We start from the raw sequence: 17236 nt of genomic DNA, 5'->3' as shown, positions 1-17236 counted from the left end.
GAGAGAAGAATCAAACAGACACAGTGAAAAATGATAAAGTGGATATCACCACCAATCCCACAGAAATACAAACTACCATCAGAGAATACTATAAACACCTCTACACAAACAAACTAGAAAATCTAGAAGACATGGATCAATTCCTGGACACACACACCCTCCCAAGACTAAACCAGGAAGAAGTTGAATCCCTGAATAGACCAATAGCAGGCTCTGAAATTGAGGCAATGATTAATAGCCTACCAACCAAAAAAAGTCCAGGACCAGACGTACTCACAGCCGAATTCTACCAGAGGTACAAGGAGGAGTTGGTACCATTCCTTCTGAAACTATTTCAATCAATAGAAAAAGAGGGAATCCTCCCTAATTCATTTTATGAGGCCAACATCATCCTGATACCAAAGCCTGACAGAGACACAACAAAAAAATAGAATTTTAGACCAATATCCCTGATGAACATCGATGCAAAAATCCTCAATAAAATACTGGCAAACCGGATCCAGCAGCACAACCAAAAGCTTATCCACCATGATCAAGTGGGCTTCATCCCTGGGATGCAAGGCTGGTTCAACATATGCAAATCAATAAACATAATCCATCATTGAAACAGAACCAAAGAGAAAAGCCACATGATAATCTCAACAGATGCAGAAAAGGCCTTTGGCAAAATTCAACAACCCTTCATGCTAAAAACTCTCAATAAACTAGGTACTGATGGGACGTATCTCAAAATAATAAGAGCTATTTATGACAAACCCACAGCCAGTATCATATTGTCTTATGAGGACTTAACTTTGGAAAGTGCTGTAAGAATCAGCAGTAATTCAATGATTTGCCTGGTGATTTTATCATTTTAGGATTCCTTCCCTCCAATTCACTCAATTTCAATGTAACACCTAATAAAAGAAGAAAAAATGTGTTTCCTTTTAGGTTAGCTTACTAAAAAAGATTTTCTTTAGTTTGCTTGCTTCCAATCCTACCTAAATCAAAAGCTTTCCACTGAGTCTTCTTCCAAGCTTGAACACTTTTCCTAGAACTAGACAGTGAATTGTCTTGATCATTTCCTACTTATTCGTTTGTCATTTTTACTCATACTTCTTAAATTCCATGTTCAATTTAATCAGACCTCAAGGGTGCAGAATTACATTTAAGCCACATAGTATTAATCACACTAACTCCCTATTCATACCTACATCCTGCCGACCTTCTAGTCTGGGTGGCAAAGCCGCACATGCATCCTCTGGTACGTGTGTGTCTGTTCTTTACGATCTCCTACCTGCTCCCTTGACTGATGTTCTTCCTCTAATTGTTTTCTTCTGACCACCTTCAGGGACACAATTCAGCATTGTTCCATTTTTAGCAAAGATTTTACTGTGTTTTATTCATATCAGAAAATCACATTTGAATTTCAAACACATGCTAAAAATTAAATCATGGATGAAATGCCTGATGCGTAGAACGGTTCTCGTTAAAATAAGCTTGTCTCTTTTATAACGGTGTGAACAGAGACCACAGTTCTTTAGCGTTCACACCGGAGTTCATGTTTCAATACTTGATAATTAAGCATTATGCTCAGCATATACTGTGAAAAGACAACGTCGTTTTTAAAATGTGTTACTCAGAGAGAAAACAGTGATTTTCATTATGTTCCCTCCAAGCCCTTGCTTCAGACAGCTGGTGTGGGTCCCATTGTCGGACACTGAAGGGGTTTGAAAGGAGCATGAGCTCTGCCATTGTCGCCCTGTGAAAAAAAGTCCTGATAGTTTTTACATTTCAGGGTATATTAACTTGAAAACTTCACTGTATATTATGAAAACCATTAAGCCTGTAGATCTTCTTTTGGGAATACGTTGCAAAATGGCTGATTTTATCATTTTAAGATTATTTTTTAATTTTTTATTAGACTTAAAAATATGGAATGCTTCACGAATTTGCATGTCATCCTTGCACAGGACACATACTAACCTCTGGATGGCTCCACTTTTATTATAACATATGTGCTACCAAAGCAAGCCATGATTTGGTTCTATTTCAATACTTATTAGATGGCTCAGAAGTATTACATTTGCAAAGATCTTTTGAAATTTATGGGAGCAACGACACTGCTGAAGTATGTTTAGAGAAAAATGCGAAACTAGTATTCAGTTTAATAATTATGTACTAATAACCTCTGCCATGTCCTTATTATATTAACTATTATGTTAGGGAGAAATGCCTAAGAAATATCCAACAGAATATCGACCTTAAAAGAACTATAAAACAGCTAGAGGTTCTTTGAGGAGACCATCCAATCTGAGGGGAGAACCTAGCATAACTTAGAGCCATTAAGAACCAGAACAGTTTCGGCCAGGCATGGTGGCTCACGCCTGTGATCACAGTACTTTGGGAGGCCGAGGCGGGAGGATGAGGAGGTCAGGAGATAGAGACTATCCTGGCTAACACGGTGAAACCCTGTCTCTACTAGAAAAAAAAAAAAAAAGTTACTAAAAAAGGGCGCCTGTGGTTCCAGCTACTCAGGAGGCTGAGGCCGAGAATGGCATGAACCTGGGAGGCGGAGCTTGCAGTGAGCCGAGATCGCGCCACTGCACTCCAGCCTGGGCGACAGAGCGAGACTCCGTCTCAAAAAATAAAAATAAAAATAAAAATAAAAAAGAGAACCAGAACATTTCCAGGGCGGTCAGCACTGCAGGGGGCTGTCTGGGAAGACTTATCAAGGGCGCCGGAAGGCAAAGATGTGCCTGCACACCATAAAATACAGACCGGAGCCATGAGCACTTGGAATGTATGTGATACTGTGGAAAGTTTGAAAACTATGTGAAATACGAACTTGACAGAGAAATACACCTTCAATACAGTACAATTTCAAGAAGAGAAAGAAAACGCATATCACAAAGTGATGGGAGATGTGCCCAGATCCGTTCTGCAGTCTGAGGCAGGAAATGGATCAATGCTTCCCGTTGACTTCCTTCAGACGTTCGGAACTGTGCTGGAGACTGTCCCGTTAGGAACAAGTAAGTAACACAGCTTGCAGCTGTGAGAAGCATCCTAGGCAGGACGCAGGGCAGAATATCACGGAGGCAGGTACTGGAGAATTATCTTCAGCCACAGTTCCAAGCCAGAGGGAAAAGCAGGTAGTTGTGTGGAAAGGGAGTTTATGATAGCTGAGGGGAACACACCTGGGGCATTGTGTGACATTTAAAAATATACACTCAGCCATTACAAAGTTTCTGCCACTGGGGAAGAAGAAAGTGCCATAGGTATCAAGTAGTATTGTTGTTATAAGAAAAATAGTGAAACTTCCTTATCTTTGAATCACTAATTATACACACACACACACACACACACACACACACACACACATATATATATATATATATATTTTTTTTTTTTTTTTTGAGACGGAGTCTCGCTCTGTTGCCCAGGCTGGAGTGCAGTGGCTCCATCTCAGCTCACTGCAAGCTCTGCCTCCCGGGTTCACGCCATTCTCCTGCCTCAGCCTCCCGAGTAACTGGGACTACAGGCGCCCACCACCACCCCCGGCTAATTTTTTGTATTTTTTAGTAAAGACGGAGTTTCACCGGGTTAGCCAGGATGGTCTTGATCTCCTGACCTCGTGATCTGCCCGCCTGCACCTCCCAAAGTGCTGGGATTACAGGCGTGAGCCACCGCACCCAGCTTCTGGTCTTTTTTTTTAAAGTATTACCTTTAGAAAATAAAACGTGGTAACAGAAACCATTTGCAGAATGCCAAAGAAATGAAATGTTAATGAGCATACATTTCAGCCACTGAGATGCTGAACTGCTATTTCGTGGAAGAGCCCTGATCAGAACCTAGCAGTGCTTAGAGAATGTCCACACACAGTCCTGCCCAGCGAGAACCTCTGGGCAGGTGAGCCTTAGCGTGCAGCTCTCAGGGACACCTTAATGCTTCCTCAGCCAGGACTCAGTGGTGGCCTTGCCACACTGTGCAGGCCGCAGTACCCAGGCCTCCGCCCGTTAGCCAGCTCTCTGGCCTATATGACCACCTTTCTTCTCCATCCAACCAGTCAGGACATCTCCCTTCAGATGCTCTCACCATCCTCTTAAACTCAACGCATTCAAAACTTACCTCATCATTTTTCTCACGAGATCTCTCCTGTTCATGGAACCATCATTCTCATTGCCCCAAGCTCCTTACTGAACCTTTCAGTCTATCACAGCCTAAAGCTAACATATGTGATGCAGAGCCTCTCACATTTCCATGCAATCCTCCTGTCCCCCGTCACAACCCTGTCCAGCAGCCACACTTCGTTACTCTTGCCCAACCAGCCCACTCAGGCTGCACTCTCCAGCCAGCTTATAACACCCAATGCAGCATTTCAACACGACACTCTCCTGATGGAAAATCCCGCTGCATCCTGAGGCATGCTGTGTCCTTTCTACCTGCTGGACTTTGCTGGGTACTCCAGGATCAGTCCCAGTGGACTCTGTTCTTTCTCTCCCACCCTTTTCCTCCCAACAGTTCCTCAACAGCATGAGGTTCCTCAAAAAATTAAAAATAGAACTGCCATCTGATCCAGAAATCCCACTTCTAGATATATAGCCCAAAGAATTGAAATCAAAATATTGAAGAGGTATCTGCCTTCCCATGTTCACTGCAGCATTATTCACACCAGCCAAGATATGGGATCAACCCAAATGTCTGTTGGTGGCTGAATGGGTAAAGAAAACTTGGTGTGTGCATACAAGGGAATATTATCCTGTCTGAACATAGAAGGAAATCTCTATGCTACAACATGGAGGAACCTGGAGGAGGTTATGCTAAGTGAAATAAGCCAGTCACAAAAGGACAAATGCTATATGATATGGCTTGGATTTGTGTCCCCGTCCACATCTCATGTTGAATTGTAATCCCCAGTGTTGGAGGTGGGGGCCGGCAGGAAGTGATTGGATCACGGGGGTGGTTGGTCCTTCATGAATGGTTTAGCACCATCTCCTTGGTGCTGTTCTGCTGACAGTGAGTGAGTTATCGAAGGATCTGGTTGTTTGAAAGTGTGTAGCATCTCCCCACTCTTTCTCTCTTCCTCTTGCTCCTGCCATGTGAAATGTCTTATTCCCCCTTTGCCTTGTGCCATGATTGGAAGTTTCCTGAGGCCTGCCCAGAAACAGAAACTGTTAAGCTTCCTATAAAGCCTGCAAAACTGTGAACCAATTAAACCCCTTTTCTTTATAAATTACCCAGTCTCAGCTGTTTCCCTACAGCAGTGTGAGAACAGAGTCATACACTGCATGATTCCACTTCTATGTGGTATCTAAAATAGTGACTCACAGAAACAGAGAGTGCTGGGCATGGTGGCTCATGCTTGTAATCCCAGCACTTGGGAAGCCGAGGCGAGTGGATCACCTGAGGTCAGGAGTTCAAGACCAGCCTGGCTGACATGGTGAGCCCCCCGTCTCTCCTAAAAATACAAAAATTAGCTGGGTATGGTGGTGTGTGCCTATAATCCCAACTGCTCAGGAGGCTGAGGCAAAAGAATCACTTGAACCCAGGAGACGGAAGTTGCAGTCAGCCGAGATCATGCCATTGCACTCCAGCCTAGGCAACAAGAGTGAAACACCATCTCAAAATAAATAAATAAATAAAAATAAAGTTTCAGTTATACAAGTTGAGTAAGCTCTAGGGATCTGCTGTCTATACAACATGGTGCCTATAGTTAACAATACTGTATTGGGCACTTAACATATGTTAAGGGGGTAGATCTTATACCAAATGTTTGACCATAATAAAAAAATTACCACATGCGAGAATAGAAAGAAGAATTTATGGGTTTGCAAATGTACTTAGTTATCATTTCCCCTAAGGACTGAATTATTTATTAGTATTTTATAAAAGATATTTACATCTAAGTCCATAAGTAAAGTTGGTCTATAATTGTTTTATACTTGTCTTGTTTCGTATGAAGTTATCCCACCAGTGTTAAATGAGCTGGTCAGTTTTCTTATTTTTTCTCATGTTTGCCAATGCTTGCCTATAAATCCATCTGGTTGTTGGACGTTTTTGGAAGGCAGGTGTGACTGAGGATTAAATTTCTCTATGGTCAATGCTACTGGCTTATCCAGGTGCTCTCTTTATTTCTGAAAAAAATTTAATACTATTTTCTAAATATTGTGATACCTTTTTGAGGTTGTTATCACAATCTCTTTTACAGATGAAGAAACTGAGGCTTGGAAACAGTGCCGCATGCTACAGAAAACAGTATAGTTCTTTCTCAAAAAATTACAAATAGGGGCCAGGTGCGGTGGCTCATGCCTGTAATCCCAACACTTAGTGGATCATTTGAGGTCAGGTGTTTGAGACCATCTTGGCCAACATGGTGAAACCTGTCTCTACTAAAAATACAAAAATTAGGCAGGCGTGGTGGCACCTGCCTGTAGTCCCAGCTACTCGGGAGGCTGAGGCAAAAGAATTGCTTGAGCCTAGGAGGTGGAGGTTGCCACGAGCCAAGATCGCACCACTGAACTGCAGCCTGGGTGACAGAGTCAGACTGTCTAAAAAATAAAATAAAAATTCAAAAATTACAAATAGATTTACCATATGATCCAGCAATTCCACTTCTGGGTATATACCCCAAAGAATTGAGAGCAGGGACTCTGAACAGATACTTGTGCATCCATGTTCATCATGGCACTATTTACAATAGCCAAGTACCCATCAAGGGATGAATGGATAAGTAAAATGTCTATACATACAATGGGATGTTATTCAGAATTAAAAGGGAGGAAATTCTGACACATGCTAAACACAGATGAACCTTGAAGCTATTATGGTAAGTCACTTATATGAAGTACCTAGAGTGGTCAAATTTGTAGAGACAGAAAGTAAGAATGGTGGTTGCCAGGGGCTGAGGGAAAGAAGGAATAGGGGCTTACTGTTTAATTGGTACAGGGTTTTAGGTTTACAAGATGAGAAGAATTCTGGAGATAAATGGTAGTGGTTGTACACCATTATAAATGTATTGAATTTCATGGAAATGTACACTTAAAGATGGCTTAAAATGGTAAATTTTATATTTTTTATATTTTGCCACAATAAAAAAAGTACTACATTAATTGACAGACTAAACAAGGACTTTTGGCACCAAAATTAGACTTTGGAAAGAAATCAGATATCTCAGTAAAGGCGTCATGAGAAAAACATGATCGTCAATAGATTTTGTTGCACGTGCTTTAAGACATAGATTTGCTTTTATTTGGAATCACTTGGCAGTGAGGGAAAGGGTGTCATAATCTTTTTATGCCCTTGAGGCTCCAAAGTAGGGTTGCCAGATTTAGCAAATGAAAAACACAGGATGCTGTGCAATATTTAGCATGTGCTTACACTAAAAACATGTCTGTGGTGTTTATCTGAAATTCAGATTTCCCTGGGTTCTGTGTTTTATCTGGCAACCCTCTCTAAGAACCTGAGTCCAGACTTGGCGAGAGGAGTTAAGGAATCAGTGTGAGAACCCGAAGTGGGAACCACAGTTGGTGTCTGACCTGGGAGTGCAGGCTCAAGGTCACGGGGACAGATCTACACCCAGGTCACTCGACTCTGTGCTTGTGAAAGGCCAGCAGGGAGCTGGTGGGTTTTCCTGAGGAATCCTTCAGAGAGACCTTGTGAACAGCTGTACTCATGAAAGGCCCACGCTCCGTTTTAACTCTGTTAAAGCGGGGGTGGAGGCAGGGCTGGGGTGCAAAGCTCAAGTCAGCTCCACAGTCTGTGCTCTATTTCCTGGTTTTGGTCACTTCCTCACCCAACATGGTAGACCAGGATCTGGAATGTCTGAGCCTTCATCTCACATTGTAGCTGGTTTCCACAGAAACATGAAACCAAAGACCACCCACGGCACAGCAGAGGTTCTTGGTGCACGTGCACTGCTTCTGAGACGGGCACTTGCCCCTTCTGGGCCCAGCTGCCCAGGAGCTGCCTTTGAAAAGTCTGCTCTCTTGACACATGAAAAAATGCTCATCATCACTGGCCACCAGAGAAATGCAAATCAAAACCACAATGAGATACCATCTCACACCAGTTAGAATGGCAATCATTAAAAAGTCAGGAAACAACAGGTGTTGGAGAGGATGTGGAGAAATAGGAACACTTTTACACTGTTGGTGGGATTGTAAACTAGTTCAACCATTATGGAAAACAGTATGGCGATTCCTCAAGGATCTAGAACTAGATGTACCATATGACCCAGCCATCCCACTACTGGGTATATACCCAAAGGATTATAAATCATGCTGCTATAAAGACACACGCACACGTATGTTTATTGCGGCACTATTCACAATAGCAAAGACTTGGAATCAACCCAAATGTCCATCTGTGACAGACTGGATTAAGAAAATGTGGCACATATACACCATGGAATACTATGCAGCCATAAAAAAGGATGAGTTTGTGTCCTTTGTAGGGACATGGATGCAGCTGGAAACCATCATTCTTAGCAAACTATCACAAGAACAGAAAACCAAATACCACATGTTCTCACTTATAGGTGGGAACTGAACAGTGAGATCACTTGGACTCGGGAAGGGGAACATCACACACCAGGGCCTATCATGGGGAGGGGGAGGGGGGAGGGATTGCATTGGGAGTTATACCTGATGTAAATGACGAGTTGATGGGTGCTGACGAGTTAATGGGTGCAGCACACCAACATGGCACAAGTATACATATGTAACAAACCTGCACGTTATGCACATGTACCCTAGAACTTAAAGTATAATAATAATTAAAAAAAAAAGACAAAAAAGAAAAAAAAAGAAAAGAAAAGTCTGCTCTCCTCCCATGGCTGGTGCTACAGAACCATTAGCACGTTCACAACTAGCAGCTGCCTTTCTCTAAGGAACGTCTTCATGCAGGTATTTACATGGGAAAGAATTAAAAATTTCAAATAACATCAAGAGGTGTGAATCCCCCTAAGGGTTCAAAAAACATAGGGAAGGCACAGAATAGGGATGGGGACCAGGAGCACAGCTGCCTTCCTTGTTTATCCAATCAAAATCTCTCAGAGACACAAACTCTGGCGTCCTCCATGTTGGAAAAGCAGGTCACGGCTAAGATAGGTGGAGACCGCTCAAGTGAGCATTTGGAAAATGGGATCATTTTTCTAAAAGATATGGATAGCGGCCACTGTGACCTGAGCTGCAGCCACAGAGCAGAACTCAAAGGAATGTGAAGGGGACTGAATGCAACTTCAGAAATCTGGGTCTACAGCTGCTTGGTCCATTAAAATAATATACTTACATGGTTTTAAAATGTTCCCTCTTTTCAAATTACACACATTATCCCAGAAAAGTAGCTGATTAAGGCAAACTGTTTCATTCCAAGTGGTGAAAATAAAATTGACAATAAAGGAAGCACTAACCTAAAATGATGCCATCTTTTCTTTTTTTCTGTCCTGCAAAATGCGCCATTAGGTGAGGTCCTGATAGCACAAGGCCACGTCCGAGGAGGGTCCAGCTCCTTCCTTTGCTCCCTTTGCCCCTGTGACTTGCTGGAGCCTCCTTAAAAGGTTATGTGGCCAACAGCTGGTGTGCTCATGTGGAATTAATCAATGAACATTGCTTGTCTGTTGTAGAAATTGGAGCTTAGAGTTTTCTTGAAGAAATAAAAGGCTTCATACTCTAATCTGTTATCATCTGTATTGACACTTTTTTAAAAGCTCAAAATGAAAAACATAAAATACTATCAAGTAATCAACAGAACATTCAATGTGTATAAAGATTTATTTTTTAAAAAACATGTTAAAAAAGAGAGCCAGGGAATTCAATTTACATTTTAGACCATTTAATGGAGGTATTTGTTGCACATGTGGTTTTAGTGTAACATAAACACAACATCTCTCCCCAGAAACACTTAACCTGAGTTGGAAATGAAATATGAACTGAAGAGATTCTTAATTCACACAAACACTTCTTTTCAAAATACTAGCAATTATTCCCACTGAGGATTCTGCTTGAAGTTCAGGACTCCGTCCCAGGACAGGAATGAAGGAAAACTCCGTGCAGTTCAAACGCTCTGCTGAAGTCAAAGGATTGCACCTGCGGCCTCTTCATCAGCGCTAGCTTCCTCAAACACCCGTGGAACGAGGTCTGGCTGCTCAGGCATTTTTGCTTCACGCCAGCTGTTCAGGAAAGAAGAGAAGACAAATCTTGCTTAATTTTGTTGAAATGCGATCCATAGCACAAAAGGAACAGAAATAATCTCAAGTGGGTTATTTTGTTTTTAAAATTTTTCACTATTAAAATTAGAAGGATATTTTCCACATATGTGGTGTCAGTGAATAGCAGAATTCAGAGAAACTTTTTTGTTTTCTTTTTTTTTTTTTGAGACAGAGTCTTGCTCTGTTACCCAGGCTGGAGTACAGTGGCGTGATCTCGGCTCACTGCAACCTCTGCCTCCTGAGTTCAAGTGATTCTCCTGTCTCAGCCTCCTGAGTCGCTGGGATTACAGGCACCCATCACCACGTCGGCTTATTTTTATATTTTTAGTAGAGACAGGGTTTCACCATGTTGGCCAGGCTGGTCTCAAACTTCTAACCTCAAGTGATCCACCCACCTTGGCCTCCCAAAGTGCCGGGATTATAGGCATGAGCCACCACACCTGGCCAAAAACTTTAAATATATAAAATTTTAAGGCATAGTTATAACTTAAGTCATACAACAGGTGTTTATTATTTGCAACAATTCCTTGGAACATCTAAAATACATAATTCTAATCCAAAGTTGACCAGAGAGATGAGTCACGAGTTTGTTTCCTAAAATGATTCCCTAGACCTAAAATGACTCCCAAGTCTGAGAGTCATGAAATTTACTTTGGGAAAGTCATCCAGCTGCCTTTATATCAGACCCAATGTTCTCACAATCTTACGCAATGATTAACTTGTGTGTCTAGATTATTTTAAGTTTTCCAAGAATTCTTAAGTATTTGAAATGGCCTTTCTAAAATGGTCAAAGACTCATCAAGCCAAACCATGTACCTTTCTCAATCCCTATTCTACATCCACCTGAACCAAGACTTCCTCCAGGAACAGTGCCCCTTTTGAGTGGAAGAGCAGGTACCCGTACATACCAGGATAGCCACCAACATAAATGGGATTGTTGGTGTCCACCGAGGTAGAGCGGGTGTGTGGACTTTCAGCGCCAACTGCGTTCCCATCGACAATCAGAGTGATACGGTGTTTGCTTTTGTTAGCTTGAAGCGTGTGCCATTTTCCATCACAGAGCGCAGTGGCGGTTTTGGGCTCATATGTGGCTGTTATCCTGCCAGCACCATTGTTGACATGGAACAAGACCTAAACAAAGCAAATATCTTGGTGAGTTTTTGTGTATTTAAGGAACACAGTCCATTTGTATAAGCTCTTGGAGTGGATAAAATTGCAGCATTATGTTTAAAAGGAGAGCTAACATGAGAAACAGAAAATAATTTTGAAAAAGAGCCTTTTAAAGGATTCAGATGATGGCAGAGTACGGTGGCTCACGCCTGTAAGCCCAGCATTTTAGGAGGCCATGGCGGGTGGATCACCTGGGGTCAGGAGTTCGAGACCAGCGTGAGCAACATGGAGAAACCCTGTCTCTACTAAAAATACAAAAAAATTAGCCAGGTGTGGTGGCACGTGCCTGTAATCCTAGCAACTTGGGAGGCTGAGGCAGGAAAATTGCTTGAACCTGGGAGGTGGAGGTTGCAGTGAGCCAATATCAGTGCCATTGCACTCCAGCCTGGGCAACAAAAGCAAAACTCCATCTCAAAAAAAAAAAAAAAAAAAAAAAAAAAAAAATTCAGATGTTATACTATTCCCCAAATTCCAGAAAGGGCAAATGGCCACCTTCATGACCACAAGTCCAAGCACACTGCATCCTTAAATGAGGGCCTCATTTTTAGGACATTTTACGAGTTAATAGCCTTACTGGAGGTGCTGGTCATACATTTTTTTTTTTTTTGAGATGGAGTTTCACTCTTGTTGTCCAGGCTGGAGTGCAGTGGGCGTGGTCTTGACTCACTGCAAACTCCACCTCCCGGGTTCAAGTGATTCTTTTGCCTCAGTCTCCCACATAGCTGGGACTATAGGCGCCCGCCACCACGCCCTGCTAATTTTTGTATTTTTAGTAGACAGGGTTTCACCATGTTGGCCAGGCTGGTCTCAAATTCCTGACCTCAGGTGATCTGCTGGCCTCGACCTCCCAAAGTGCCAGGATTACAGGTGTGAGCCACCACACCTGGCCTGGTCATACCTATTGATAGCACCTATGAGCGAATATTTACTAACTCTCTTCTGATGAACCATAGATGCTCTCCCACAGCGAGTAAAGAGATCTCAGCTTTGCAAAAGATAGGAGGTGTTATGGGCTGAAGACGGCCCCCTCCAAAATTCATATGCTGAAGTCCTAACCCCTAGTACCTCAGAATGTGATTGTATTTGAAGATGGAGCTTTTAGAGGTAATTAAGTAAAGATGAGTCACCAGGGTGGCCCTCATCCAATCTGACTGTGTCTTTACAAGACGAGATTAGGACACAAACATGCACAGAGGGAAGACCACCTGAGAACACAGGGAGAACAAGGCATCTGTGAGTCAAAGAGAGAGGCCTCCGAATCAAGAACCTTACCAACACATTGATCTCGGACTTCCAGTCTCTAGAATGGCAAGAAAACAAATTTCCATTGTTTAAGCCACACAGTCTGTGGTTCTTTGTTCTGGCACCCCAAGCAGACTAAGACAGGAGGGAAGATTTCAAATGTACTTTTTGAAGATTGTTATGCTATATATGAAGCTGCACAGTATTATTTCAAGGTGGACTGTGACAGTTAAAGATATAGGTCATAAACCCTTAGGCAACAACTAAAAATGTTAAAAAAGAACTATAAATAATAGTCCAATGAGGTAAAATGTATAATACAACAGAAAATTACATTGTTTGCAGCAATTACACTTCTGATTGCATTTTTAATTTTTTATTTATCTAAGTAAAATATTTTTCAAAAACAGAGATGGTGGTCTTGCTACTATTGCCCAGGCTGGTCTCAAACTCCTGGGCTCAAGCAGTCCTCCTGCCTCAGCCTCCCAAAGTTTTGGGATCACCTGGCCCCTGATAACATTTTTTAGATATCACATAAAAACATGCAAATAGATACAAAAGTTTTTAAAGTATAGATGAGGGAAAAAGTTGGCTGTAAGTCAGTGTAGAGAGGCAGCAATATGACATCAAGTTAGTTCTGTTTTGACATGAATTGGAAAAGAGGTGAAGGGCTAAAGGTCAGACATGACCTTTCAGATCCTCCCCACCCCCACTCTAGGATACCATAGTTGGGGGGGTGGTCAAAACCCAGCAGGGAGTAAGTAGGGAAATACTAGACATAACCACTAAGTCCTGGGGAATCTAGAACATGGAGACTTGTTCCCTGTCTTGCAAGAGGCACTAGTGTTGGAAAATTCAGGCATCTTACTCCCACAATAACAAGCACTGACCACAGTGCTGCAGAAATGCTGGTAGAACCTAGAGAGAGGACCAGAGAGACACCATCCCTGATTCCCCACGGCCTCTGTGTGGCTTGGCAGAAATCCCCAAGTTTGCACATGACCCCACGGGGAAGGGGGAAGATGAAGAGGCGGCACTACCCGTGACAACCAGGATGAGAGGCCTGAGCTGAAAGGGACTCTGGCCAAACTCTCCAGGAGCAGCCCCCACGCAGGGGCAACATGGAGACCCAGGACCACTCACTGTAAGAGGCTGCCCTGAAGACCAGGAGACTGAGCTATGGCTGAGCTGCTGTCCACGAGAGAGCCCACAGAAAGGAAAAGGGTCATCGAGACTCCCTGCCCTGCATCCTGCCTGTGCCCAGACAGCCCCAAAGGGGAGACGAAGGAAAGTGAGAACTGGGAGAAACTGCGAAGGAGGCGGTTTTCAAGCAGGAGACTAAAAGATGAGTGCTGCAAATTGTTGACTTCATTTTGTTGCCAGCAGGAGAGGGACATGAGAGGCTGAAAAGCAAGAGCAGATAGTCACAGAAAAAAATAACATGTTTTACATTAAAAAAAAATTAGAGCATGGTATGTCTATCCCATGGAGTAATACTCCACCACAAAAGGGAACGGACTGCTGATATGCACAACCATCCAGATGAACCTCCCGAGGTCAGGCTAAGTGTGAAAAGCTGATCTCAAAAGGATACCTGCTGCGTCACTTCATTGATATAACACTGGCGAAACAGAAATTAGAGGGACAGCAAACAGATGAGCGGTTGCCTAGGATTAGGGGTACAGGAGTTGGGTGTGGCCATGATGGGGTATTAAGGGGGAGCCTTTTGGTATTGATACAATTAAATATCTTGATTGTGCTAGAAAAATGCATAATGTTTGTAATCCCAGCACTTCGGAAGGCGAGGCAGGCAGATCACAAGGTCAGGAGTTCAAGACCAGCCTGACCAACATGGTGAAACCTGGTCTCTACTAAAAAATACAAAAATTAACCTGGCATGGTGGTGCATGCCTGTAATCCCAACTACTCAGGTGGCTGAGGCAGGAGAATCACTTGAACCTGGGAGGCAGAGGTTGCAGTGAGCTGAGATTGCATCATTGCACTCTAGCCTGGGTGACAAGAACAAAACTCTGTCTCAAAAAAAAAAAAAAAAATGCATAATGCTACCACTGGGAAACCTGGGTCTGGGTGAAGGGTGCATGGGGCCCTCCCTGTACATTTCATTGCAACTTCCTATGAATCTGTAATCATTTCCAAATAAAAAGGTAAAAAAAATTATTAGAAGGGATAGGGCATCAGGTCAGCAGCTTATTCTCAGATGGTTCAGGAAAAAAATTCTTTGTATTATAGTTGTAATTTTGCTGAAAGCTTACTTTCAAACACATAAAAAGTTATTTCTGAAAAGCTTTTAAAAAATAAACAAAAAAGGTTTTTTTGTAGCCATATCTGTTTTTTAAATAGTAATGGGACCATTGTTTGACTCCATAAAAACAGACAGTTGTGAATTTGAATCTGCTGTTTCTCAATTGCTCTGTCTCTGACACTGGGGGGAGGAAGACCCCATGGAGAGGAAGCACCCACCTTGCCATCCACAAGCTCTAGTCCAATGGCATCCACTTTGGCAGTGCTGATCCCCAGGAGGACGCCATTCTGCGAGGAGGTTCGAAATTCCAGTGTGATGTTCACATCCGTCTGGACTTTGTAGCCCTCTTTGACTGTAACACACAAGGACGGCCCAAGTCAGGGTGAGCACTGCCAGGCCCAGGTTGAGCATTTGGGCTCCTGGGTAAGGGTCGGGGGACCTGGCTCTAGCTCCTCCTTTGGATCCAGCTCCATCCCCACCAGCAGGTCACTCCTGCCCTCTGAGTCTCGGCTTCCACATCATGGAGCTTTTAAAGAAGATGCGTGCAGCCAGCCAGGCCAGAGCAGAGCCAGGCGTCTCCTTCATCTGTGGCCGCAGAAGCACGTGGCCCTGCCTCACCCTGTGGACATGTCCTCCCTGCGGCATTCTTTCCCGTGGGCTGTTGGGATTTGATCGCTGGAATCCCTTTATCATCATCCAAGAATAGTCCACTTTATTTTCCTGGTATCTGTGTACTTGGAGGAATCATCATTTACTGAGTATATCAGAGTCCATACTAAATTTGTTAGAGGTGGGGACTGAATGGAATGATTTTTAATTCAGGTGATAAAAAAAAGCTGAGGAGTCACACTGGGGCTATTGGCCAGAGCAGGCAGTTGTTACCATGACCAGGGCTGAAGGAAAAAGGGGAGAAGGTGATATGCCCAGAGCATACCCGGGGCGTGCGAGGGGTACTGTGGCCACGGAGGGGGCTGCCTAGCAGGGGTGGAGCCTGAGCCCCAGGAACAGGAGACAGGAAGCGCAGAGTGAATGACAGATGTTCTGCTGGCTTCCCCCTCTTCCCCACCCAAACTTCTGCACAGCCTCCCTGGCGCCAGCTGGTCTAGACATTTTATGCTGCTGATTTTTAATTCAAAGTCCTTTCTTAACTTGGACACTGAGTGTGCATTACAGAACCTGGGGAAAGTATAGATGAAACTAGCACCCCATGTCTGGCCTCTGTCAGGAGTCACACTGCTCCTGGCGGGAGACTTTGTCAGGCCATCCAGATAGCACAAGACCTGAGAAGGCTTTTTACGCCAAGAAATGAGGAATCAACTGGAATACTGAACTCAAGGTGGTTTTCCTGTAGCCTTGTCCAGTGGGTCCTGTCTCGCACTCTTGGATCCGCATTGCTTTAGAGTCCAGGCTCCGCCGGGGACTGCTTTCAAGAGTGCTGCTAACACATACCAAGAGCTGCGTATCCGCTTCCATCAAAGAATGTTCCTTCCTGGGCCGCTGCGTAGCACCTGTTCACTGTGAAGGTGGACACTGGGCTGTCCTTGTCCAGCTGTTTGCTGTTAACCGTCACATCCCCAATGCAGGCAGGGATGCTGTGGGTGATCTAAGCCAAATGACATGTAAGAGTAGACGGTGGTGATTCTAACGAGAAGGGCCTGGACACATTTTCCTTCCACTTCATCAGATTGGTCTCAATAAAACACATTAAAATGTTATCTTTTTTTAAAAAAACTTTAATTGCCACAATACTTCACATGAATGTCTAAGTTAGAGCTACCATTTGAGTATCTTTGCTAATAATGCTGTGGAAGTGTTTTCTATTATTTTAGTGAAATATCGTGGAAATCAAAAAGTGCTGAGTTTACTAAGGTGCCAATACGCATTTGTTGGGCTTCCCTGAATTGTGCTGTGGCTGTGGCCATGTGGCTGCAGAAAGGGAGATGTTCTTTACCTAAGAGGCTAGAAAGACTGATCGGGTTCTGAGGGGTGGCCCTGGCACATGATCTGTGGACATGCCTGCAAAGTCAACTTCTTCACAAGCCCCAGGTTCAAACAAGGTAATTTATACATAAAGATGCCTGTCAGCTATGCTCTTCTACAAAATAAGCACAACCACAACAAAGGTAAAATGTCAGTACAGAAAAATGCTGCTTACATTTCCAATTTTCCTGGCCCGGTACTGGGAGGGCAGGCCTCCTAGGTAGAACAAGCCCTCCACATCCAGCGCGGTTCCGTCTCCCACCACAGTCACCATGGGGGACTCTTGGCCGTCCACCGTGATGAAGCCTTTTCTTTTACCATAATGTGTCTTGACCTACAGCAAAGTGAAAACATGCATAACTTTTAAGGAATCTGAGAAAACTTTAACAGATGTA

General features: G+C 43.4%; 1 protein-coding gene and 1 pseudogene across 1 annotated transcript in view; both read right to left on the bottom strand.

Moving 5' to 3' along the window:
* Positions 1-1907: 1907 nt before the first annotated feature.
* LOC115895548 lies at positions 1908-2008 on the bottom strand (annotated as a pseudogene).
* Positions 2009-9793: 7785 nt separating this feature from the next.
* The window catches only part of LAMA1 (laminin subunit alpha 1), a 172192-nt gene continuing 164749 nt past the window's right edge, over positions 9794-17236 (bottom strand). The window contains 5 exon segments of the mRNA XM_030926195.1: positions 9794-10147; positions 11095-11317; positions 15080-15213; positions 16311-16464; positions 17017-17175. Coding sequence (XP_030782055.1) covers positions 9987-10147; positions 11095-11317; positions 15080-15213; positions 16311-16464; positions 17017-17175 — 831 coding nt within the window. The 3' untranslated portion in view covers positions 9794-9986.

The sequence above is a fragment of the Rhinopithecus roxellana genome, chromosome 21, assembly GCF_007565055.1.
Source record: "Rhinopithecus roxellana isolate Shanxi Qingling chromosome 21, ASM756505v1, whole genome shotgun sequence".
Classification (NCBI taxonomy): domain Eukaryota; kingdom Metazoa; phylum Chordata; class Mammalia; order Primates; family Cercopithecidae; genus Rhinopithecus; species Rhinopithecus roxellana.
Note: the sequence above shows the minus strand (reverse complement) of the source record. Positions and strands in the feature narration are given on the sequence as shown.